General features: G+C 38.4%; 1 protein-coding gene across 5 annotated transcripts in view; it reads right to left on the minus strand.

Annotated features, from left to right (window-relative positions):
- PLD1 (phospholipase D1, phosphatidylcholine-specific) overlaps window positions 1-20,358 on the minus strand; it is a 199,164-nt gene that overhangs the window by 40,423 nt on the left and 138,383 nt on the right. For all 5 annotated transcript variants that reach the window (XM_012733922.1, XM_012733914.1, XM_004674964.2 and 2 more), the window contains 2 exons: window positions 9,572-9,682; window positions 7,132-7,220 (listed from right to left, as the gene is read on the minus strand). In XM_012733922.1, coding sequence (XP_012589376.1) covers window positions 7,132-7,220; window positions 9,572-9,682 — 200 coding nt within the window. The remainder of the gene's footprint in view (window positions 1-7,131; window positions 7,221-9,571; window positions 9,683-20,358) is intronic.

Below are 20,358 nucleotides of genomic sequence, written 5' to 3' on the forward strand. Positions count from 1 at the left end.
ATGGGCTTCACTCTGACTTGATAAACTGTGGCAGACATGTCCCTCAGTGCTCCATGTGAGAGTCTACCAAACTGTATATGAAACTATTTCTACTACAGCCCTGGGTTCACTCTCATATTTTTAAAAAGATTTATTTATTTATGTATACAGAACTAGGGTACAGGCCAGAGGTGCAGTGGTGGTGAGAGGATTCACCAGAGAGAGTTAGAGTGGGGAGCAGAACAGGCCAACTGATGAAGTACACTGCTGAGGGAAGCAGTGGGCAGGCCAGGAGAGGTCTGCCATGCCACTTCATGCTGAAGTGGCTTTAGGTTCTTAGTTATGTGCTTTAACCTGCTACACCACCAGGGAGGGCCCCATTCTCATATTTTAAAGGGTCTCTCTTTTGCTTCCTCTCTCTGCCAAAGAAGGTGCTCAAACTCAGAATAGCTGCTGGCCTGTGCCCCGTGCTCATCTTGACATCTCACTATCTACAAAGATTATCATTTATATAATTTTGGAATACTATACAAATAAAAATTAAATGATCTAAACCAAAAGTTCACATGCCCTGAACTTCTGTCATCTCTGTCTCAATGTAACCTCTACTCCAGGAATTTTATTGAGCTTGGAGGTTATCCTACAAGAAAAAAATGAAACTGGTAGCTGGCATACTTAATTTAAATATTTAAATGTTTTAATTCTCTTCACCATAGCTACAATTCAAGTTTTTTTTAAGACAGTGGTTCTGAAACATACTCAATATTTCCTTCCAGCTTAGAACATTAATTACAGAAAATGGTAATTAAAGGGTTTAATTAAATTTAATTAATTCATTAAAATTTTCCTTAAATCTTAGAAATTTTTACCAATCAAGCAATTACTTTAAAAATAAAATGTTTTTCTGGGCCCTCCCTGGTGGTGCAGTGGGTTAAAGCACAGCACTAAGCAGCTAAAAGCCACTTCCGCACGAGTTCGATCCCCGCCTGCCCCAGAAGTGACCCACATGGTGTGGCAGACCTCTCCTGACCCGCCCACTGCTCCCCTTAGCAGTGTACTTCGTTGATCTGCCTATTCTGCTCCCCGCTCTGTCTATGGTGAAGCTTCTCACCACCCCTGAGCCTCTGGCCTGTATCCAGTTTTGTATGCATAATTAAATAAATTAAAAATAATAATAATAAAAAAATAAAATGTTTTTCTGATATCTGATTTTTTTAAAAAATAATGTCTGTCAGGCCCTCCCTGGTGGCGCAGCGGGTCAAAGCACAGCACTAAGAAGCTTAAGCCACTTCCACATGAGTTCGATTCCCGACTCCCCAGGAGGAGATCCACATGGCGAGGCAGACCTCTCCTGACCCGCCCACTGCTCCCCTCAGCAGTGTACTTCGTCGATCTGCCTGTTCTGCTCCCCTCTCTGTCACTGGTGAATCCTCTCACCCTCCATATCTCTGGCCTGTACCCCAGTTCTATATGCATAAATAAATAAATCTTAAAAGAAAAAATGTCTGTCATGGAATTCTGGGAAACTTCTCAGAAAACTTCTACTTCCCTTGAGATGAGGTGAGCTCTGGAACTGAGTGGTTAAGGCCTCAAGGTGAAGCCCTAAAGACCTGGCATCACTTTCACCCATCAATAGCTTCGGCATCACTTTCACCCATCAATAGCTGTATGACAAGGTACCTGGTCTCACTTGGCCTCAGCAGCCTCAGCTGTAGAATGGGAGTAATTTACAACCACTTCATAAGATTGATGTAAAATTGAATGCATGTCAAGCATCTGGAATGTGAACAAACTCAAACTTTATTTGGTAACATTATCATTCAATAAACAGCCTACAATTTCTATTAGAAATCTGATCTACCTTCAAAGAATAATAAAGTAAGTAGTTCTTCAAATGAAACAAAACAAAACTGAATTTCTATTATGCTTTAGAATAAAGTTCATTTTAATATAATTTGGGGGATGGTGCTCTCAGATCAATAATAGGGAATCAAAAATTTAGAGTTAGGAAGAGGATTTGGTTACAGATTTCTGGCTGGATACGCCTAGGCTGTGTTTTAATAACGCCTACATTTATCATATGATAAGCAAGTGCCAGTGGAAAGAAATTGAAGCAAGTTTTCCTTAACCAGAAGTAGCCATAAAATAATTAAAAGTAAAACACAGTGAACAAATCTTTAGTTAAAATAACTCCATGTCTGACATAAATATTAATTCTGAAACAGTTGTATTGAGCATTCTTCACCTTTACTTGAGTTTATTTATAGAGCATTAGCTTATTTCCAGATGACGAACTTCTGGAAATAACAGTAATTTATCAAAGGAACTGGTGCTTAATGGTTTCCAAATTGCCTTCACATCCATTCATATGAGCCAGGTTGGGCAGATACTTTATTTATTGGTGAAAACATAGTGGCAGAAAGAAATGAACATGTGCAGAGGGCATATAGTGACAGGTGACATAGCTGGAAAGAACAGAGGTCTTCACATAGCTAATCCTTTTCTATGTCCTGCAGAGATGGATTCCCACACCACCCACTTAGAGGCAAACTACTGGGCAAATGCAACCTGACTCTGCTACAGTTATAGAAAACATGAAGAGTATGAACAAGTTTCAAAGTTGGAGAGCTTAATGCAGTTTAATATTAACATACAGTGGCATTAAACCAACTGCTGATTTTCATTGTGTCAATCATGTGATGATAATACTGCAAAATGCACTCTTCCTCTCAGACTGTTTACCAAAGCAGCAAAAACATGGGTGTCAAATTTCCATGAGCAAAAATGGTTTCACCTTGAGACACCAGTTATTCATGGCATACAGTGTTTTGAGACTGCTTTCCACCTGGATCAGTTAGTTTTAATGTTTCTTTTGGCTTATTCACTCATGGCTGAAGTCAGTTGATTTTTAGACTGTGGTTTCTGATTTCTTCTTTCTGATTTCTAGTCAGACTGGAATTGTCAAAGATAAGTTTTGACTGGTGTGGGGGTTGGCATAGTTTCTTTATTAGAGAAGAACTTTTCGTTTTCTGCAGAGATTTCCAGAGCTATTCTTAGTTCAGCATTTGATGAATGATATTCTGAGGTTCTAGCTCATGGATCAGGATATGCAGGCTTTGCAAAAACTGTTTCTAGAAAGAATTATGTCTGTTGAGAAGGAACCGAGAGAAAGCGGGCAGGGGAAGCAGAGAAATCACTTTAGGGAACTGGTGTGGGGCTAGATTCCAGCCTTGGCAGAAAAATAAAGGCTCAGCTCAGTTGAGAGAGCTGGTAACTTAAAGATTCCCGTGTTTCCAGGGTGGGAGGGTCCTGGGAGAGAGCCTTTATTCTTGGTCAGAGTGAAAACTGACTGTCACTTCCCTCGATCTGGCTTGTGCTTTATTCTATTTTTTTCTACCAGCCAAAATTATACTTGTTGCTAGGCATGTGACTTTGGCAGGAAAGTTCTGAGTCTCAGCTGTGTGGAGAATAGAGAAGTCAATAAGGGAAGGAGTGGGGGAGTTTGGGGATGGCACTCCATGACTCTTAGTGAAAATGAGCGTCCCCCAGAGGAGGAACTTCTGGTTCTACCTTTCCTTTCCTAAGAATACAAGTCTACAGCTTTTTAGTTATTAAATGAAAACATAACTTACAGTTGGCCTTAGCCCAGTAGGTGAACAATATTGTGCAGATGGGGAAAATAAATGTTTCCAGGTTCGCTGCGTGCAGCCACTAGAAGTCTGAAAATGAAATGTACTTTCATTTTGAAATGTGACTGTCAAAAGAAAGTGAGACCGCCGAAAGATGAGAGCTAAATGACACACAATTTGAAATTCAATAGACTCATGTCCCATTTTCTACAGAGCAAGCTTGAAACTGCCAGGCTTTAATGTACTCTGCCAACCTCTGAGAATGAGATCCAATCTGCAACAGATGTGGCCATACTCTGCTCTCTTGCTGCATATTCCTTTTCGTTTCTGGAAAAGTGCACAGACCCTGGGAAATATTCAATCATAAACTATTCGAAAGCTCCTTCCAGTTCTAAAATGCAAAGGCTTTAAATGACAAAATAACATGCTAAAAAAATTATTTCAGGCTCCCAAACACTTAAAAACAAATCTTACAGATATGTATTTAACCTGCACTAAAGAAAACTAGTAAGGGGCTGACTGAAGTTAAGATGTATCCAACTCCTTTTATTAGCAGATCACAGTTCCAATACTTAGGGTTAGCTGCTCAGGCCAATGAGCTCAATGTGTTTCTGTGACTTGTATCAATTACATGAGAAATCATTTTCCTACTTTGTCACATGTGCTTTAGAGATAAAGCTGACAGGAAGACAATGCAACTTTGACAATGCAACTTTGTAAACAAGACATATATTGATACTGGCAAGGATGCCAGAAATCTCTGTGTTCACACATGTTTACCCCTAAACAAGACTTTTGAAGTCATCTCAGAAATAGCTTTTATGGTGACTTTCTTTTAAAAAGCATACGAGGCCCTTCCTGGTGGCGCAGCAGGTTAAAGCACTGCACTAAGAAGCTTAAGCCAATTCCACATGAGTTCGATCCCCGCCTGCCCCAGAGGAGATCCACATGGCGTGGCAGACCTCTCCTGGCCTGCCCGCTGCTCCCCTCAGCAATGTACTTCATCGATCTGCCTGTTCTGCTCCCCACTCTGTTCCTGGTGAATCCTCTCACCCTCCGCATCTCTGGCCTGTACCCCAGTTCTGTATGAATAAATAAATCTTTCAAAAAAAAAAAAACCATATGAGAAGGAAAAGGATAAAGGGTACCTGTAAAAGCACAGAACACCGCTAATATTCATGGCCATGTCACTGTTCTAAGCCATCTCTGTTGCTTCCTGGAGTTACCTATAAGAACTTTATACAATATAGGGGCTGGTCCCCATTCCAGGAAACTCTGAACCATAAACCTGGAGTTGAGTCAGCTCTGTACTTTTGTGAAGCACAATGGTGATTTAGATGTTTAGTGAAGTGAGATCTACTGTACACTCTGCAGGGTGTGTGGAGTATACTAACATGTTACCAGGCACTCCCCCCAGATCAGAATGCCAGTCTTCGACTTCTGAGTGTTGGCCATGTGCAAACAGTGACCCCTTCTCAAGGAACTGCTTTCCATAGGCCGAAGGGCCTGACTCACCCAAGGTCATGTCCATTCCCTGGGATCAGCCTGCATCCAATAAATTATCATTGAGAGAAGGGGATGACAAAGGCACAGCCCATCACAGCCTGAATTTGAGGTGACCCCAAAGGGAGCTTTAAAGTAAGTGTCAATGAATTGGTGGTGCATGTATCAGGGGAAACATTGGGTCAGAAGTCCCAAGAATGGTATAAACTTATTTCTGCCTATGGCTGTTAGTGGCTTGGAAAAGTCACATCACTTCTTGAATCTCAGTTTTTAACTTGGAAAGTGGGGACAACAACAAAAACAATGACAATTACAAAATGATATGATCTTTCATGAAAAGTTGGGAAGATACAGTAAGATTGTAGATATAAATTGTGAACAATATAAAATTCTCATAGCTTCTGTTTTAAGGTGTTCTTATCTATAAAAATCTCCACATAGTATCTGAAAAAAAGTCAAAGTACCATGTAACAATATAAGTCAAAAATGTCTTAATGCCCAAATAATACGTACTTAATATTCTCTACTGCACCTGTTCAATGAACTGAAATAATAAAATATAATGATTTTGTTTGTTTGTTTTGCTGTTGTGATACAGAGCTAAAATCATCCACAAAATGAAATAGTTTTAAATGCCAATTCCAAGGGGTAGGAATAATTTTTCAGCAAATATTGCTAGAAAAACTGTATATCCATATGCAAAATCTGGACAGAAACAGCTCTTATAGTGACTTTCTTTTACTATAAGACTTTCTCTACCACATGGTAGCTACATATAATGTATGCACTGTATGTATCTACAATAGAATATATATTTTAAAAACTCAAAATGAATCAAAGACCTAAATGTAAGAACTAAAGTAGTAACATTTTTAGAATTCTTCAAAATTCTAACCATGGAGTTACCATATGCTTCAGCGATTCCATCTCTGGAGTAATGGAATCATCTAAATAAAAACTAGTACATAATTTTTATAGCAGATATATTCATAACAAAAAGTGGAAGCTATCTAATCTACCAATTAATAAATGGTTAAATAAAATGTGGCATATCCAGATAGTGACATATCACCTGGCAATTAAAATAAATTCAATATGGACACATTTTATAACATAAACATAAGAACATTAGATTATGCCAAAAAAGTCAGTCACAAAAGCCCACACATTCTAATGGCAAGGTCCAGACAAGAGAAAGCTATGGAGAAAGAACATAGGGTTTCTCTCTGTCGTGATAAAAATGTTCTAAAATTATTTAGGAAATGGTTACAAAATTCTATAAATATATTAGATATATATACTAGAGATCACTGAATTATACATGGTGAGTGAGTGAATTGTATCTTAACAAAATTGTACTTTAACAAAAGTGCTATTAAAGAAACAATTCTACAAACTAAAGACATAAGGTAGGCAGTAATAAGAATTTTAAACCCACAGAGAAAAGTAATTATTTTGCTTTGGTTTTTGGTTTTAGTGGCCAAATCTAATGCCTGGGAAAGGGACTTGTGAGGGTAATAAAATACCTATGCCTTGGAAAGACTCAGCTTCCCTCAAAAATAGACTAAAAAATTCTCAGCAACTAACTCAGACTGAAGGAACCAAGAACCTACTGCTAGCTGAACTAAATGCAAGCTTGCCAGCAAAAGGCAGTATTTTTTTTAAAGATTTATTTATTTGTGCATACAGAACTTGGATACAGGCCAGAGGCTCAGGGGCGGTGAGAGGCTTCACCGGAGATAGAGTGGGGAACAGAACAGGCAGATCGAGGAAGTACACTGCTGAGGGGAGCAGCGGGTGGGTCAGGAGAGGTCTGCCACACCATGTGGTCACCTCAGGGGCAGGTGGGAATTGAACTCATGCGGAAGCAGCTCCAGATTCCCAGTGCTGTGCTTTAACCCACTGCGCCACCAGGGAGGGCCGAAAGGCAGTATTTTTAAATGAGCTTTGGAACATCATTTTTACAGCAAACACAAATATTATCTGTGGTAATAACTCATACCAAAAATCAGAATGTTACCTGTGGGCTTTCAGTATCCTCTGGGCAATGGCATCTCCAACCTTGTTGAACACAACTTTGTCATCAGCACAGCTTATGAAAAACTGGTTCTAAGAGAAATTAATAGGATAATCACATTTCTTATTTTAGTGTGTATGTGTGTATATATGTATATGCATATGCATATATATACATATATCCAACTTGTTTATATATATATATATGTGTATATATATATAATCTAACTTACATACATTAATGTGGCATATATATAACAAAAACTATATTGCTATATTTGTTTTTTTAAAGTGTCATAAAACAGACATGTTCTAATTACTAAAATCATTACAGGAAAGAAAATGACAAAATAAAAAAGATCTTATCTCACTAGTTCTCATGCATTTCTAGATAATATCACACGTAAAATCGTCGTTAAGTAAATGGTTAAATGATTGTTTCATCATACAAATTCCTTTTATGTTGCGTTCTTAGATTAGGCACTTTCTAAATTTAATTGATAGGGAACCTTGATTTTTTTCAGTTTCACACATTATACAAGTGCTTATGATTAAAAGTTGTATATTGGCAAACATTCTATCTTATGCTAAGCTTCCTTTTTGTTTTGTAGGTAGTAGTATTCTGCTTTAATTTTCTCCATCTATTCTCATTTATTTTCTAGAATCTACCTTTGCCTTGCCTCATCTCATTTGTTTGGTTTTCTTATTTCTGAATTTCTATTTTGTAAGTATGTATATGTACACACATGTGTATGTATATAGTATATATGTGTAAGTATGTGCATATTTTTGTACATAGCAATAATAGTTTTTTCTTTATGTACTGCTGCTCTTCATGTATCTATTACATTGTTTAAAATGGCTATTATAAAAGGTGTAGCTGCTGCATAAAGGAATTGGGTGCAAGTATTGTAAATATTAAATATTCTATGTACATAATTATTACACTTGTAATTAATAAGGCTAACCATCACAAACAATCTTGACTAAATATCTCAAAATAGAATCATAAGCACAGATGGAGCAATATAACTGTCATCCTTTTAAACATTAGCATTTTATTACTGTACCCTTTCTGTGCTTAGGTACATGAAGCTGCAAGCTGCCTCTAGAAGACAAATTCGAAGTCTTTGTGCAGAAACTCATTTGAGAGTGTTTCCCCCTCGGGCATCAAACATCCAAATCTCAGTGGCAACTGAACCATGTTTCTGAATGTTACCAAGAAGATCAACATTCCTCAGCAGCTATAAACAGACCCTGGTCACATGCTGAGTCTTTGACTGCATTTTGAGGAGGGAGGAGTCTGACTGCTGCCCTCTACTCTTGGCTAAGGAGAGCCCAGCCAGGCTAGGGCCACAGCCACCAGTATCTACACAGCATTAATGGCATCGCTTAGTACTGTAGCAGCATTTCAAAGGTAAAGATGATGTTAAAAAAGAGATAAAGTGAAAGAATTCTGGTGAGGCAGTCACTACCATTCTACACTCTCATGGTATAGTTGATCAAACGAATGACACTAAAAGTATTAGTATTTCTGAACTCCAGACACTGTTCAGTGCTCACTAACTTTTCTAACTAATGTTCCTTTCCTACTGCATGAGTGCAACCAAAATTTCACACTGCATTTAGCCGAATATTTTTAATTAGCTTTCTTTTCTCTCCAAGTCTGTGAAATAAACTTCCAACTCTTTCTCCTTGGCTTTAATTAATGGAAGTGTAGAGGGTCAGGACTCAAAAAGACAAAAAAATATGTTAGAAGGCCTAATCCATTCCCTTCCACACATTAAAAGTATTCAACAGGAATGATAAGATTAAGACGGGAGGCATGTTCTGTTTTATTTTTCCATGATTTTTATCACAGACTTTTAATCTTAATGGATTTTCCAAATGGTCTCAAAAAGCTTAGAGCTACTCTGAAGTTCAGTTAAGGTCACCCAACTAAGCCAGGGTGCCCAGATTTTCTCCTATTCTCTGAACACAAACTCTGGGATTTAAAGGACTGTTATAATAATAGGGCTCACACAGGATTGAAGAAGGAGGTGTACTCACATCTTTCTTTCACATATTTCCCTTCCTGCACTCTTTATCACAACATCTCTAGTCAGTGGCATCCAGGGGTCTGGGTCTCTATTTTAGCATTTACCCCTGTGTGTGTCCTCCTAAACCAGCATATGCTGTCATACCTATACACCCCGACTCAAGCCAAATCAAAGAATATGCACCATGGTTGCATAATTTTGGTCTATATTACAGTCAGTTGATGCGTTTTAATATGGATTTGTGAGATTCTAACTAATGAAAATGCAAAGTGAATGTCAGCATGCCGGGAAAGGTTAAAATTGAGCTAATGAGGCCTCTGCACATATGGACATACATTAGCAGCTCTTGCGTGTATGTTTGTAGAAAGGCAGGTTGTCACACTATTTCACATGAGCAGGACTTACTTCTATGTAGATGTAGTGCTTGCTATTCTCTATCACATTGATGTAAGCCGTGTGGATGGACTCTTCATGGTACTTTATACCAGCAGACCAGTCAGCTGCAGAGCGGAGCAACTACAAAGAAGCAATCAGAAGCGATGAACAGAAGACAATGGGGAAGATATCAGACACATCACTATACGGAAGTCAATCCTTTTCTTTAAACTGCTGAATGATTACAGTGGCTTGAGGGTCATGTGTGGGCCAAGGGGAGTAGGTGAGTGGGAACGGGTGCTTGGACATAATCCATAACAAAGGCACCCAGTTGGAATTGTGTCCTGAACAGACCCCAGGATTATTTCCATTCTTGATAATTGGAAAGGACAAGGTATGCTTTCTTCAAAGGGTATTTCAGGAGTACCTCTGGGTGACTGAGAGGAGGAGGCTCATTTATACTTTTATATGACAGCTCCACATTTTTATGCCTGTTATTCTGGTATATTTATTTGTAGTATCACTTTAGCACTTGGCTTGAAACATATGATATGGCTACCCTAGATCTCAGCTGATAAGGTGATTATTCCACTTCCCCAAGAACATATTTTTCAGGTAACATATTCTAAAAGGCAAAATGATTTGGACATCAAATCTTGATTTTGCCTTTAATTAGCTGTCTGATTCTTGGTTTGTTCCTTCAGCTCTCAACTTTCTCACTCACACTGCCTCCTTCTATTCAGACTCTCACCTACCTGGATTATAATAAGAGCTTCCTGTACAGACACTTGAACATATGTTAATTATACCATGGTTCCAAACTTAACTCAATCACTGACTGGTTTTGACTGTGTTTAAGTTTCTTAACCTCTGTACCTCAGATTTCAGTTTTACAAATTCAGCAACAATTTTTGGGATTGTAGAGAGGATTAAATGAATTAATGTGAAGCATGCAGGAGACCTGGTACTAGCAAGCAATATATGTATTAGCGATGATTAACGAGAACATCAGAGGATGTACTTAAGCAGTAATGGGTCATGTCAGAGTCTCTTCAGAGCAGAATATGGCTGTGAATGGGAGAAAGACAACATAAAAGCCTTTTTTCCACACTAAGAAACTAAATGTTATAATTCTTATTGATATGGCAGTACAATGCTGGTACATAGTATGTGCTCCATAAATATTTACTGACTTTCCTTAGGCAATAGAACAATATCACAAAAGATTCACTATAAAAATACTTTTGGTATTACTGATTTGAAGTGAATAGTGAAATTGTCTTGTATGAGATGAACTGAATGGCTCATAAGTACTAGGAATACACAAAATGTTCTGATAGTTTTTTTTTTTAACTACATAGGAAAGATTTAGTAACTCTTTTTCTAATCATTAACCTTAAAATTGCATCTCTAAATCTCCTGAAACTCAAAACCTAGTACTTACTAAAATCATTGATTGTCTTTTTCTCAAAATATGTCTTTATTCAATATGTGGTATTTATAACAAAGTAGCTTTACTCAAAGTATTTAATTTCAGCAGGTGAATATATTACACAATGAAATTCGAAAATTTTTATTGCTAACAGGAATACTTACATGTCTCAAAAGGTAATTCATACAGAAATTTCAACAAATATGATCCACACTGGAAAAATACCTTCATTTCAAATCATGCCCAAGGAACATTATTGCTCATGAGAAGAAATAACAAAGGTTGAAAAGTAGAAATTTCAGTTCAGTCAGATTTATACTGAATTTTGTTGTCAAGGTGCATAGCCCTACAAAGACAGGCTCCCTAGAGAAGATTCTTATGTCAATCACATATATCTAATTCTATGAACTTTGAAAACTCTGTATAAAATTGTATGGTGGAAAGATAGGAACTCATGAAATCTATGTGATAGTTTCACATTAGCAAATTCTCCTTGGACAACTCATGTTAATATCACGAATACCCTGGTTGCTCCACAGTACAATTCCGTAACTTCCTGGTGGTGTAGTGGCTAGGACTTAGTGCTTTCACTTCCATAGTATAACTGAGATTCTGTCTCCCTCCCCAAACATTCTCATACACATACCTACTGTGAAGGAATAAAATGGCATAACAAACACAATGAGCTATAGTATGTGGCAGACAACTGATAGTCACCATATGGCATGTCCAGTTCTGTAAATTATGGGAAGCTTATATATCACCTAAGAAGCTATAACTTCTTAGTCTTCTCAAATCTAGAAACCTATTGTGAACTTTCTTTCCTTCAAAATTTGCTCTACCCAAAGGTTTAAAAACACATCTACATAAGACATAAATTAGGAGTGTGAAGCAAGTTTCAATTCACAAACCCAGTCTACTTGACTTCAATGGGCTTTGTGGACATCTATGTTGAAGGATTCTTGGAACAAGGTATGCTGGGAAGAAATCTAAGGTGGCCAATGGCTGCCAGAAGGTGAAAGCATGAACGTCACATCCTTCCTGTGAAGAATAATAGTAACTATTCCCCTTTACAGAGGCATTCAAATGTTTAAAATAGTAAATGTGTAAGCCAAACAAAGAACTTACTGTTATCAGTCAATGAGAAAGTATAAGCAAAAAGTGGAAGAGAAACTTCCTGATCCTGTACAGCCACAGAATGTGGGAGGTCACACAGCATCATCTACCCCCTTTGAGTCCCCACCACTGCTGTTTTTCCACAGTGAAAGCTCATTTAAATTTAAAAAGTCACCATATTTGGTTAAACTTCAATCTTTCTTTTCGGTAACACTATTTTAAATCTGCCTACATACTGAAAATAAGAATTTGTCTTAGTTTTGCCTCTACCCCTGAACTATTGAACCCCGATGTTATGCACAAGCCAACGAAAACCCTTTAAATGCTTTATAGTCTCAAAAGTTTGTAAACAGTCACATATTTTGATTGATTTCCTTTCGTGATCAATTTAAGATTTATTCTCTTCTTTTTCTTGACTGACCTGGACTACTTCGCTTGCATTTTTGTTGTAAAATAAATGTAGCAAAACAAGTCTCAAACTTCCCTCAAATAACAGAAGTGTTTTTGTTTCAGGATTGCTTTCATTCCTATATATTTGGTGTATATATTAATTTCTTATTACTTCCCCAAGTCAAACAGGGAAGCAAGACTGTTCAAACGAGCACTTTTTAGATGTCTCTTAAGCAGAAGTTGGCATCCACATAGAAGCTCACAAGTGGAAATGGGATGGAAGAAGAAAAGATATTCAGATTAGACTATTATTCAGTCTGGATTGAAACACAGCAGGCAAGCAGTATCAAGAAATGAATCTGGTCCAAAAATCTGCCTCATAACCTCAAATTCTTTCTTTAAATAAACACTTTTCTATAGCTGATTGTTATCCATCTGTATCACAGTATTGTAACTGTTCGAACAGGATGATCCTTTCCCCTGAACAATAGGGAAAAGTTAGTTGAGGCTGAAAGAGTACTTACTCTTCAGAAGTTCTAGGTGGGAGAAAAAAAGTATTACTGAGAACTCAAGGACGCGAGAAAGAAACAACAGGAGAATCTGGGATGGGTTTGGGGCTATAGCAACCAAAGATGATTTCAAAAGATAGCCTTTGTGATTGTGATCACCCCAGATCTTGCAGGAAACTGCCTCTGAGCTCCTACTGTGACAACCTCAGGCACCAAGTAGGACTGGCCTCAACCCCACCACTAATTCACTGTGTGCTGTTTTTCCCCCCACCATCCTTTAACCCCCTTTGACTCCCCCTCCCTGCCTTTGCCTTCTTTTAATCTCAGAAACTGCATTTCACTTATGTCTACTAATTTAGAATTATTTTTTACTTTGTCAGTTCATCTGCCACGATTCCTTGTTTTACTCAAAAACATGGACATGTTCAATATTTATCTTTACCTTTTTTTTTGTATAAAATCACAGATTTTTGATCCATATTCATCTCAAAAAATAAACAAGCAAAATACCCATGGTTACCCACAATGGCTTTATCTTGTGAACAGTCCTCTTCTCAGAGTACTTTCAGGGGAGGGGAAGGCACATGTGGATCATTTGGGTGGGGTTCTTGGTAGGCTGTGTCTGTGTCAGGATTAAGCTGATGGTAAAGTCCATGCATAGTTAATGATCTTCATTGCTCACCTTCATCACTCTCTTGGCTGTACCTTTTTGATTTACTTTAGTACACATAATTCCCTGGGTTCTTTTCATTCTACTGTAAATGGTGACATTTTGTCTTTCCTTATAGCTGAGAGTATTCTTTATGTGTATATTCCATACATTCTTAATACAATCCTCTATCAGTGGACACTTAGGTTCTTTTCATGTCTTAGCTATTATAAATAACTATAGAGCAGATAATTTTTTAGAGTTAGTGGTTACATGTTCCTTGGGCAGGTGTCCATAAGTGAGATTGTTGAGTCATATGTTACTTCCATTTTTAGCTTTTTAAGGTCGTCCAGAGCTCTTTCCAAAATGACTACACCATTTTCCATTGCAATCAAGGATGTAACGGGGGTTACTATTTCTCAATATCCTCTCCAGCATTTATGGTCGGTATTTTTTTTGTTGTTTAATATGCCATTCTAACTGGTGCTATGCTATATATATATATATTTTAATATTTAAAAGACTCAGTCCCCTCATCTGTAAAGAGAATAATTCAAACATGTGTACGCATTACAGGCATGGATGACAAATGAGAACCTACAGAAAAAGCTTAATAAAGGGCTGTATGACTTAGCCAGCCAAGACCACAGAACAAGCACAGGAATGTTACTACTTGAAGACCTGATCATTAGAAAAATACTTAGTGGCATTATTTCACCCTCATCTATCTAATCTATCACATGATAACACATTTTGCTTTCCTCTGAAATCTATATTGGCTTCTACTTTACACCCTTCAAAATGTCATTTGGACACTATTTCTACATGCAGGGAAAATTTTTTTCAGTAGTACAATTTGGACATCATTATATTTGCTTATAATTTTCCCTTTTTCTTTTTCTTTCTTTTTGACTTTTTAATAGAAAAAGAGAACAAAGACATGACACCAAAGGAATTATTTCCCTGAATTGGTAGGGCTTTTCAGCAAAGACTGCCTAAGGAAAGACTTTTCTACACTGAGCTGCCCAATTAATTTATTTTCAACAGTGTATTGTTTTATTGGGGAAGTTGAAAAGGAGAGACACCATGGTTGGGAGGGTAAAATCAATCAAAAGAAATACAACTTCAGGCAGGAATTATGTACAGAATGAATAACTGCAATAATTTTCTTAAGAAGATCCAACTTATGGAAGAAAAACCTAAATTGCTGTTGCAAAAAACATCTGTATGAAGTAGAAATCAGTTTTAATAATGTTTAATATAGAGAATGTGCTCTGGAAAATAGAGCTAACCAGATGTAAAATCCAGGCAGAAACTTAATAAAACAGTCCCAGATGGTTAGGCTAAAGTCAATACTTAATGAGGACGAGAGTCTTATCTGTGGGGAATTTTGGATGATACGTGTAGAAAAAAATTACACTTGGATAAAACAATCTGAATTGTTGTCATAAGTGTAGCTTTAGTGAAAGGATTATTTTTTCTACATGTACATCCATTTCATAACAACAGTAGCATAATACCTAGAGAATAGATATTTAGAGAATTCATACAAGATCTCTAACTCCTTGTTCTGACTTTTAATGCAGCTAGTTCAATATGATTACATTATCTTTGCATCCAGTACTTTCTGCACTATAAGGTGGTGAGTAAAGAAAGTATGCCCTCTAGTATCAAAATCTAAAAAGCAGACACTTTTTTCTATGTGGTGTCTTTATGACTTTATGATTTTAAAATCATCTCTGCTGCTTCTCAACACAACTGACAACAGTGATAAAAACTGAACATGGAACTCTGTCAAGATAATTACGACCTTCAACCTTCCAGAGTGAGGAAAGTACTGTGTGACCTTCAGAACACTGAATGACAAATAGGTAGAAACAGATTTTCCTGATTTGAAGACTTTTACAAGTTTCCTCATCAGTTATTGGAGGAGGCCTGAATTAAGTTTATTTCAAAGTTAATTAAGAACATTCATACAAAAATATTAAAGTGAATGTGGGGTCACAAAAGTTCTCAAGTAGTGAGAGTAATTCTAAGGTAAAAAGAGTGAACGGAAGGCATCACATCGATTGACTTAAAAGATACTATAAAACAATAATTAAAACAGTATGGTATTGGGTCCTCCCTGGTAGCGCAATGGATTAAACCATAGCAGTATGAAGCTAGTTGCAGCCACTGCAGCATGAGTTCCAACCTTGGCCAGGGAGGTGACCCATGTGGCACAGTAGACCTCTCCTGTCTTGCCCACTGCTTCCCTTAGCAGTATATTACAGTAGATCTACCTGTTCTGCTCCCCACTCTGTTCTTGGTGAATCTTCTTGCCCCCAGCACCTCTGGCCTATACCTCAGTGTTTGTATGCATAAATAAATCTTTAAAAAAAATTGACAATCAGATTAATGGAACAGAATTGAAAGCTTATAAGTCCACATATATATCAGTACTTAATTCATGACAAAAGAGCTATGACCACACAACAGAGAAAGAAAATCCCTTTAACAAAGGGTGGTGAAAACTGGAAAGTCACAAGAAAAAGAATAATGTTGGAACACTTTTTAAATTAATGTACAACAATTAATTTAAGACAAAAACTTAGATATAGAATCTTCAAAAATTTAAACATATAGAAGACAACTTTGGTCATGAATTCCATGACATATATGACAAAACTGTGTATGAGAATTTGCTCCTACGACAAGAGAAGTAAAAGCAAACATACACAGTTTGGATTATCCCAAAAAGGATTCTACAGAGAAAAAGAAAATGTAGGTAGATTTGTGGAGAAGCAATAGCATCTCAGCCAGGTGCACCTGTGGAACATGGCAAGGTCACTGTGTCCGAAGCACTGAGCAGACTGGAATAAGCAGGATCTGAAAATGGGCCTCAAGGATAAGTGACCAGTGGCCAGACTTCCCTGGCTGGATTTTTTGGTTTTACCTTGACTCATCATCTGAACACAAGGAATGTCCTTCCTGGTGTGGCCAGGGGTGGTTAATGTTCCTTGAAAAACTCTACAATGTATAATTTTGATCCTTATTTCTGCAATATATGCCTTAATTTGGCAGTGTGTAACTTGCTTAATACTAACACTACCTGCATGATTTAATGCCACATACAGTTTTCACAGATGGTTAGCAAAAGGACAAAATAAGATCTGTGGTGAAATGTTAAATTTATGTTGTGTTTAGAATGGCTTCTGTATTGTCTAATGCTAAAAAGATGGGAATAAAGCCCTGGGATAATCAAGATTGACACTGAAGCCTAGAGCTCAGTCCCTCATCCAAGTCTCTGTGACTCAGTTCTTTCTGTGGCCCAGGTCCACAATCCCCAAGATTGATATAGATTAAAAAGATGTTGTAATTAATGGGAGAAAATATTCACAACAGACAAGGAGTTAATATATGATATACCAAAGATATATTGTATTGTTCAATAAAAATGTAATTGATAAATAGGGAAAATATCTGAAAAGCTAATTCAACAGAGGATACGGAGCTGGCAAATAGATGAATGGAAAAATGTTCATTATTGATTTTAACAATGGGGATGCAGGTCAAGTCCATAATAAGCTACCAACTGACACCCGTAAAAATGGTATATAAATTAAAAGGAGGTCATAAAACAAATGCTGGAGAGCACACAAAGAAAGAGGAACCCTAATATGTTGTTACTGGGAGTGTAAGCTGATGCAAACATTTTGGAAAGTGATCTGACTTTACCTTAAAGAGCTAAAAAGGGAAATATTGTGACTGAGAAATCCCACTTTTGGCCACCTGGCAAAGAACATGAGCCATCAGATAAAATTATATGCTCTACAATGTTTATTACAGCATTATTTAAAATAGCGAGGACATCTACAACTTGTGTCCACTGATAGAGGACTGGATCAACAAGATGTGGCATATCTATATTTTAGAGCATTCTTCAGCCAGAAAGAAAGGTGTTATCACCTGCTGCAAAATGCAAGGAGTTCAAGGGAACTGTGTATAGTAAAACAAGTTAAAATGACAAAGGTGAATATTGGGTATTTGCAGAGAAAATGATTTGACAAAGCCAATACTTATTAAAGTTAGCAGACACATAATCTCTCCTGAGGTTAACAAGAGAGGGGAAGAGAAAGAGAAAGAGTCAAAGCAGGGTTAAGTATTGGTGGTAGAAAAATAGCTAATAAAACATTAATTATTATAAAAGGGAAGTTCTGACTCTGGGGTTATATGAGTAGCCCAATAAATTCCAGCTGACTTCATTCTATTGAATACCCATTAGAAATGAAAAGTGTGGCCTCAATGACCCAACCTGATTATCAGGTCACAAACTCCACTCTCTCAAGTGAATTGCTTCTTGTAACAACATGTTACATGTATATCTGGTCCATAACTGTTAGTTAAGCTTAGTCATCAGAATTTCCAGGGTTTGAGCTGGCTGAATTACTACCCATCTCTCCAGACTTTGGACCAAAATCCAAAGTGTGCAAGTACTAAAAGTCAGTATCCATACGTCCATACAGTACGCTGCTCCAGTTGGGAAAACTACATAAAGAAATAATGTCCGGCCCTCCCTGGTGGCGCAGCAGGTTGAAGCGCTGCACTGGGAGGTTAAAGCCACTTCCGCATGAGTTCGATTCCCGCCTGCCCTGGAGGAGATCCACATGGCGTGGCAGACCTCTCCTGACCCGCCCACTGCTCCCCTCAGCAGTGTACTTCGTTGATCTGCCTGTTCTGCTCCCCACTCTGTCTCTGGTGAATCCTCTCACCCTCTGCATCTCTGGCCTGTACCCCAGTTCTATATGAATAAATACATAAATCTTAAAAGAAAAAAGAAGTAATGTCCTTCTGTAAACTCCATTTGAATTTTCTTAATGAGAGACTGCATGAAATTCTTAGGAAATTAAGAGACTGGATTGAGTCAAACCCACTGTAACCCCAGCAAGTTTCAAAAGAAGGACACATGCTTTCAGTAAGAGGGTGATACACATCTCTTCTAAGAGACGCTTCTCTTGGAGACAAATGTGCCACTCACACTGAAGAATATCAGCTTCCTGGTTGTCAGTTTTTGTTATATGTATGAACAAACTTCACACATCCTTCAAAAGAGCCGCTCAGCTCTTTGGTGATGCGAAGATCCCTGGGTCCTTGGTTTATGTTAGGGTGCTACCTGGGGAACCAAAGCTCCAGCAACTCCTCAGTCCCTTTGAAAAAAATGTATCACTTCCATCCTCTCATGACTAGTGGACAACCAACTAAAACAAGGCTGAAGGGAACAGGTCACTGTCTCTGGGTTCTCACCCATGTGCTGACAATTGCAAGACATACCACTCAGGCTTAGGGTGTAAGGACAATGGGATTCATGAACAAAGGGGAGGTTAGGGAATAGAAAAATTCTAAGGCCACAATGGCTGGCTGTCTCACTGCAGATAGTGACCAACAGTCCAAAGCAAAGGCAGTTCATGCCAGATGGTGCTGTCCCTTCAACACGAGTTGGAGCTGGTGGCACATCAGTTAGGAGTGGACCAGAATGCAACCCATGGTGGCAGCTCCAGGCACTCACAGGCAGAGCTGCAGAGATGATGATACAGCAGCTTACAGAATAATTTGAAGTCTGGGCTGGCAGCACTGAATACCAGACTGGACAATGCTGTCTGTACTCAATGGAACCAGGAGGTGGTGCCAGATGATCAGAAGCTGTGGAGAGTTCTCAGAAGTGACCCGACACAGGTCAGCCATGCTGATCATCAGAGCAGATCATCAGAGCTGGTCAGCACTGGCCACCAGGAGGTAATGTGAAAGACACCAGTGTTACAGCTCTTTGTGAGCTGTTGGCATATAGCCAACAGCAAATGGTTCCTTCAGGGATACCAGAACCAGGCTGATGGTACTTTTTGTAGGCAATGTCAGAGGCAGGGCCAAAGGCAGAAATGGCAGTCAGGCCTTTGTAAAGATTTATGGAGGCCTGGAAGTCTGCAGAGCTCTGGAAGTTTGTGAAGGTCATGAAGGTCTCAAAGTCTGCGGAGCTCTAGAATTTGGCAGCAGAGATGTGGAAGTCTACAAAGGCCTATAGGGGTCTCAAAGTCCCAAGGAGTCTGTCTGGCAAAGCCTGCAGTTCTATGCTCAGTGTTTCTGTACTGAAGCCATCAAATCAATCTCCTCCAAAGTTGTCTCCTGATGAATCAAGTGGCTCCTGCCTAGTCTTATATCCTCTTCAGAGATATAAGCCTGATGGGACCATTTTCAATCCTGCTTTTTGGTGCCAGTTAAGCACCAATAAGCTCAGGAATTTTCAATTCCTCAATAAATTGAAAACCTTGAATGGAACTGGATAGCTTGAACCTGATTGGCCCTTTGAGCTTGAACCTGATGGGTCCATTTATTACCCTGGTACTATTCAAAAGAGAAACCTGGGACCTCCTTGGTGGTACAGTGTTTTAGGATGCAGCACTGCAAACAGACCACAGCTGCTTCAGTGCGAGTTCTATCCTTGCCCACATAACTGGCAGACCTCTCCTGTCTCTCCCAATGCTCCCCTCAGCAGTGTACTTCATTGATCTTCTGTTCTGCTCTCCACTCTGTCTCTGGTAAATTCTCTCATCGCCCCTTCACCTCTGACTTGTATACCCCGTTTTTTTTAAAAATAGAGAGAGAGAGAGGCCCTCCCTGGTGGAGCAGCGGGTTAAAGCACAACACAGAATCTAAAGCCACTTCCGCATGAGTTCGATTCCCGCCTGCC

The sequence above is a fragment of the Condylura cristata genome, unplaced genomic scaffold (genome assembly GCF_000260355.1).
Source record: "Condylura cristata isolate star-nosed mole 26May11 unplaced genomic scaffold, ConCri1.0 scaffold00003, whole genome shotgun sequence".
NCBI classification, from domain to species: Eukaryota; Metazoa; Chordata; class Mammalia; order Eulipotyphla; family Talpidae; genus Condylura; species Condylura cristata.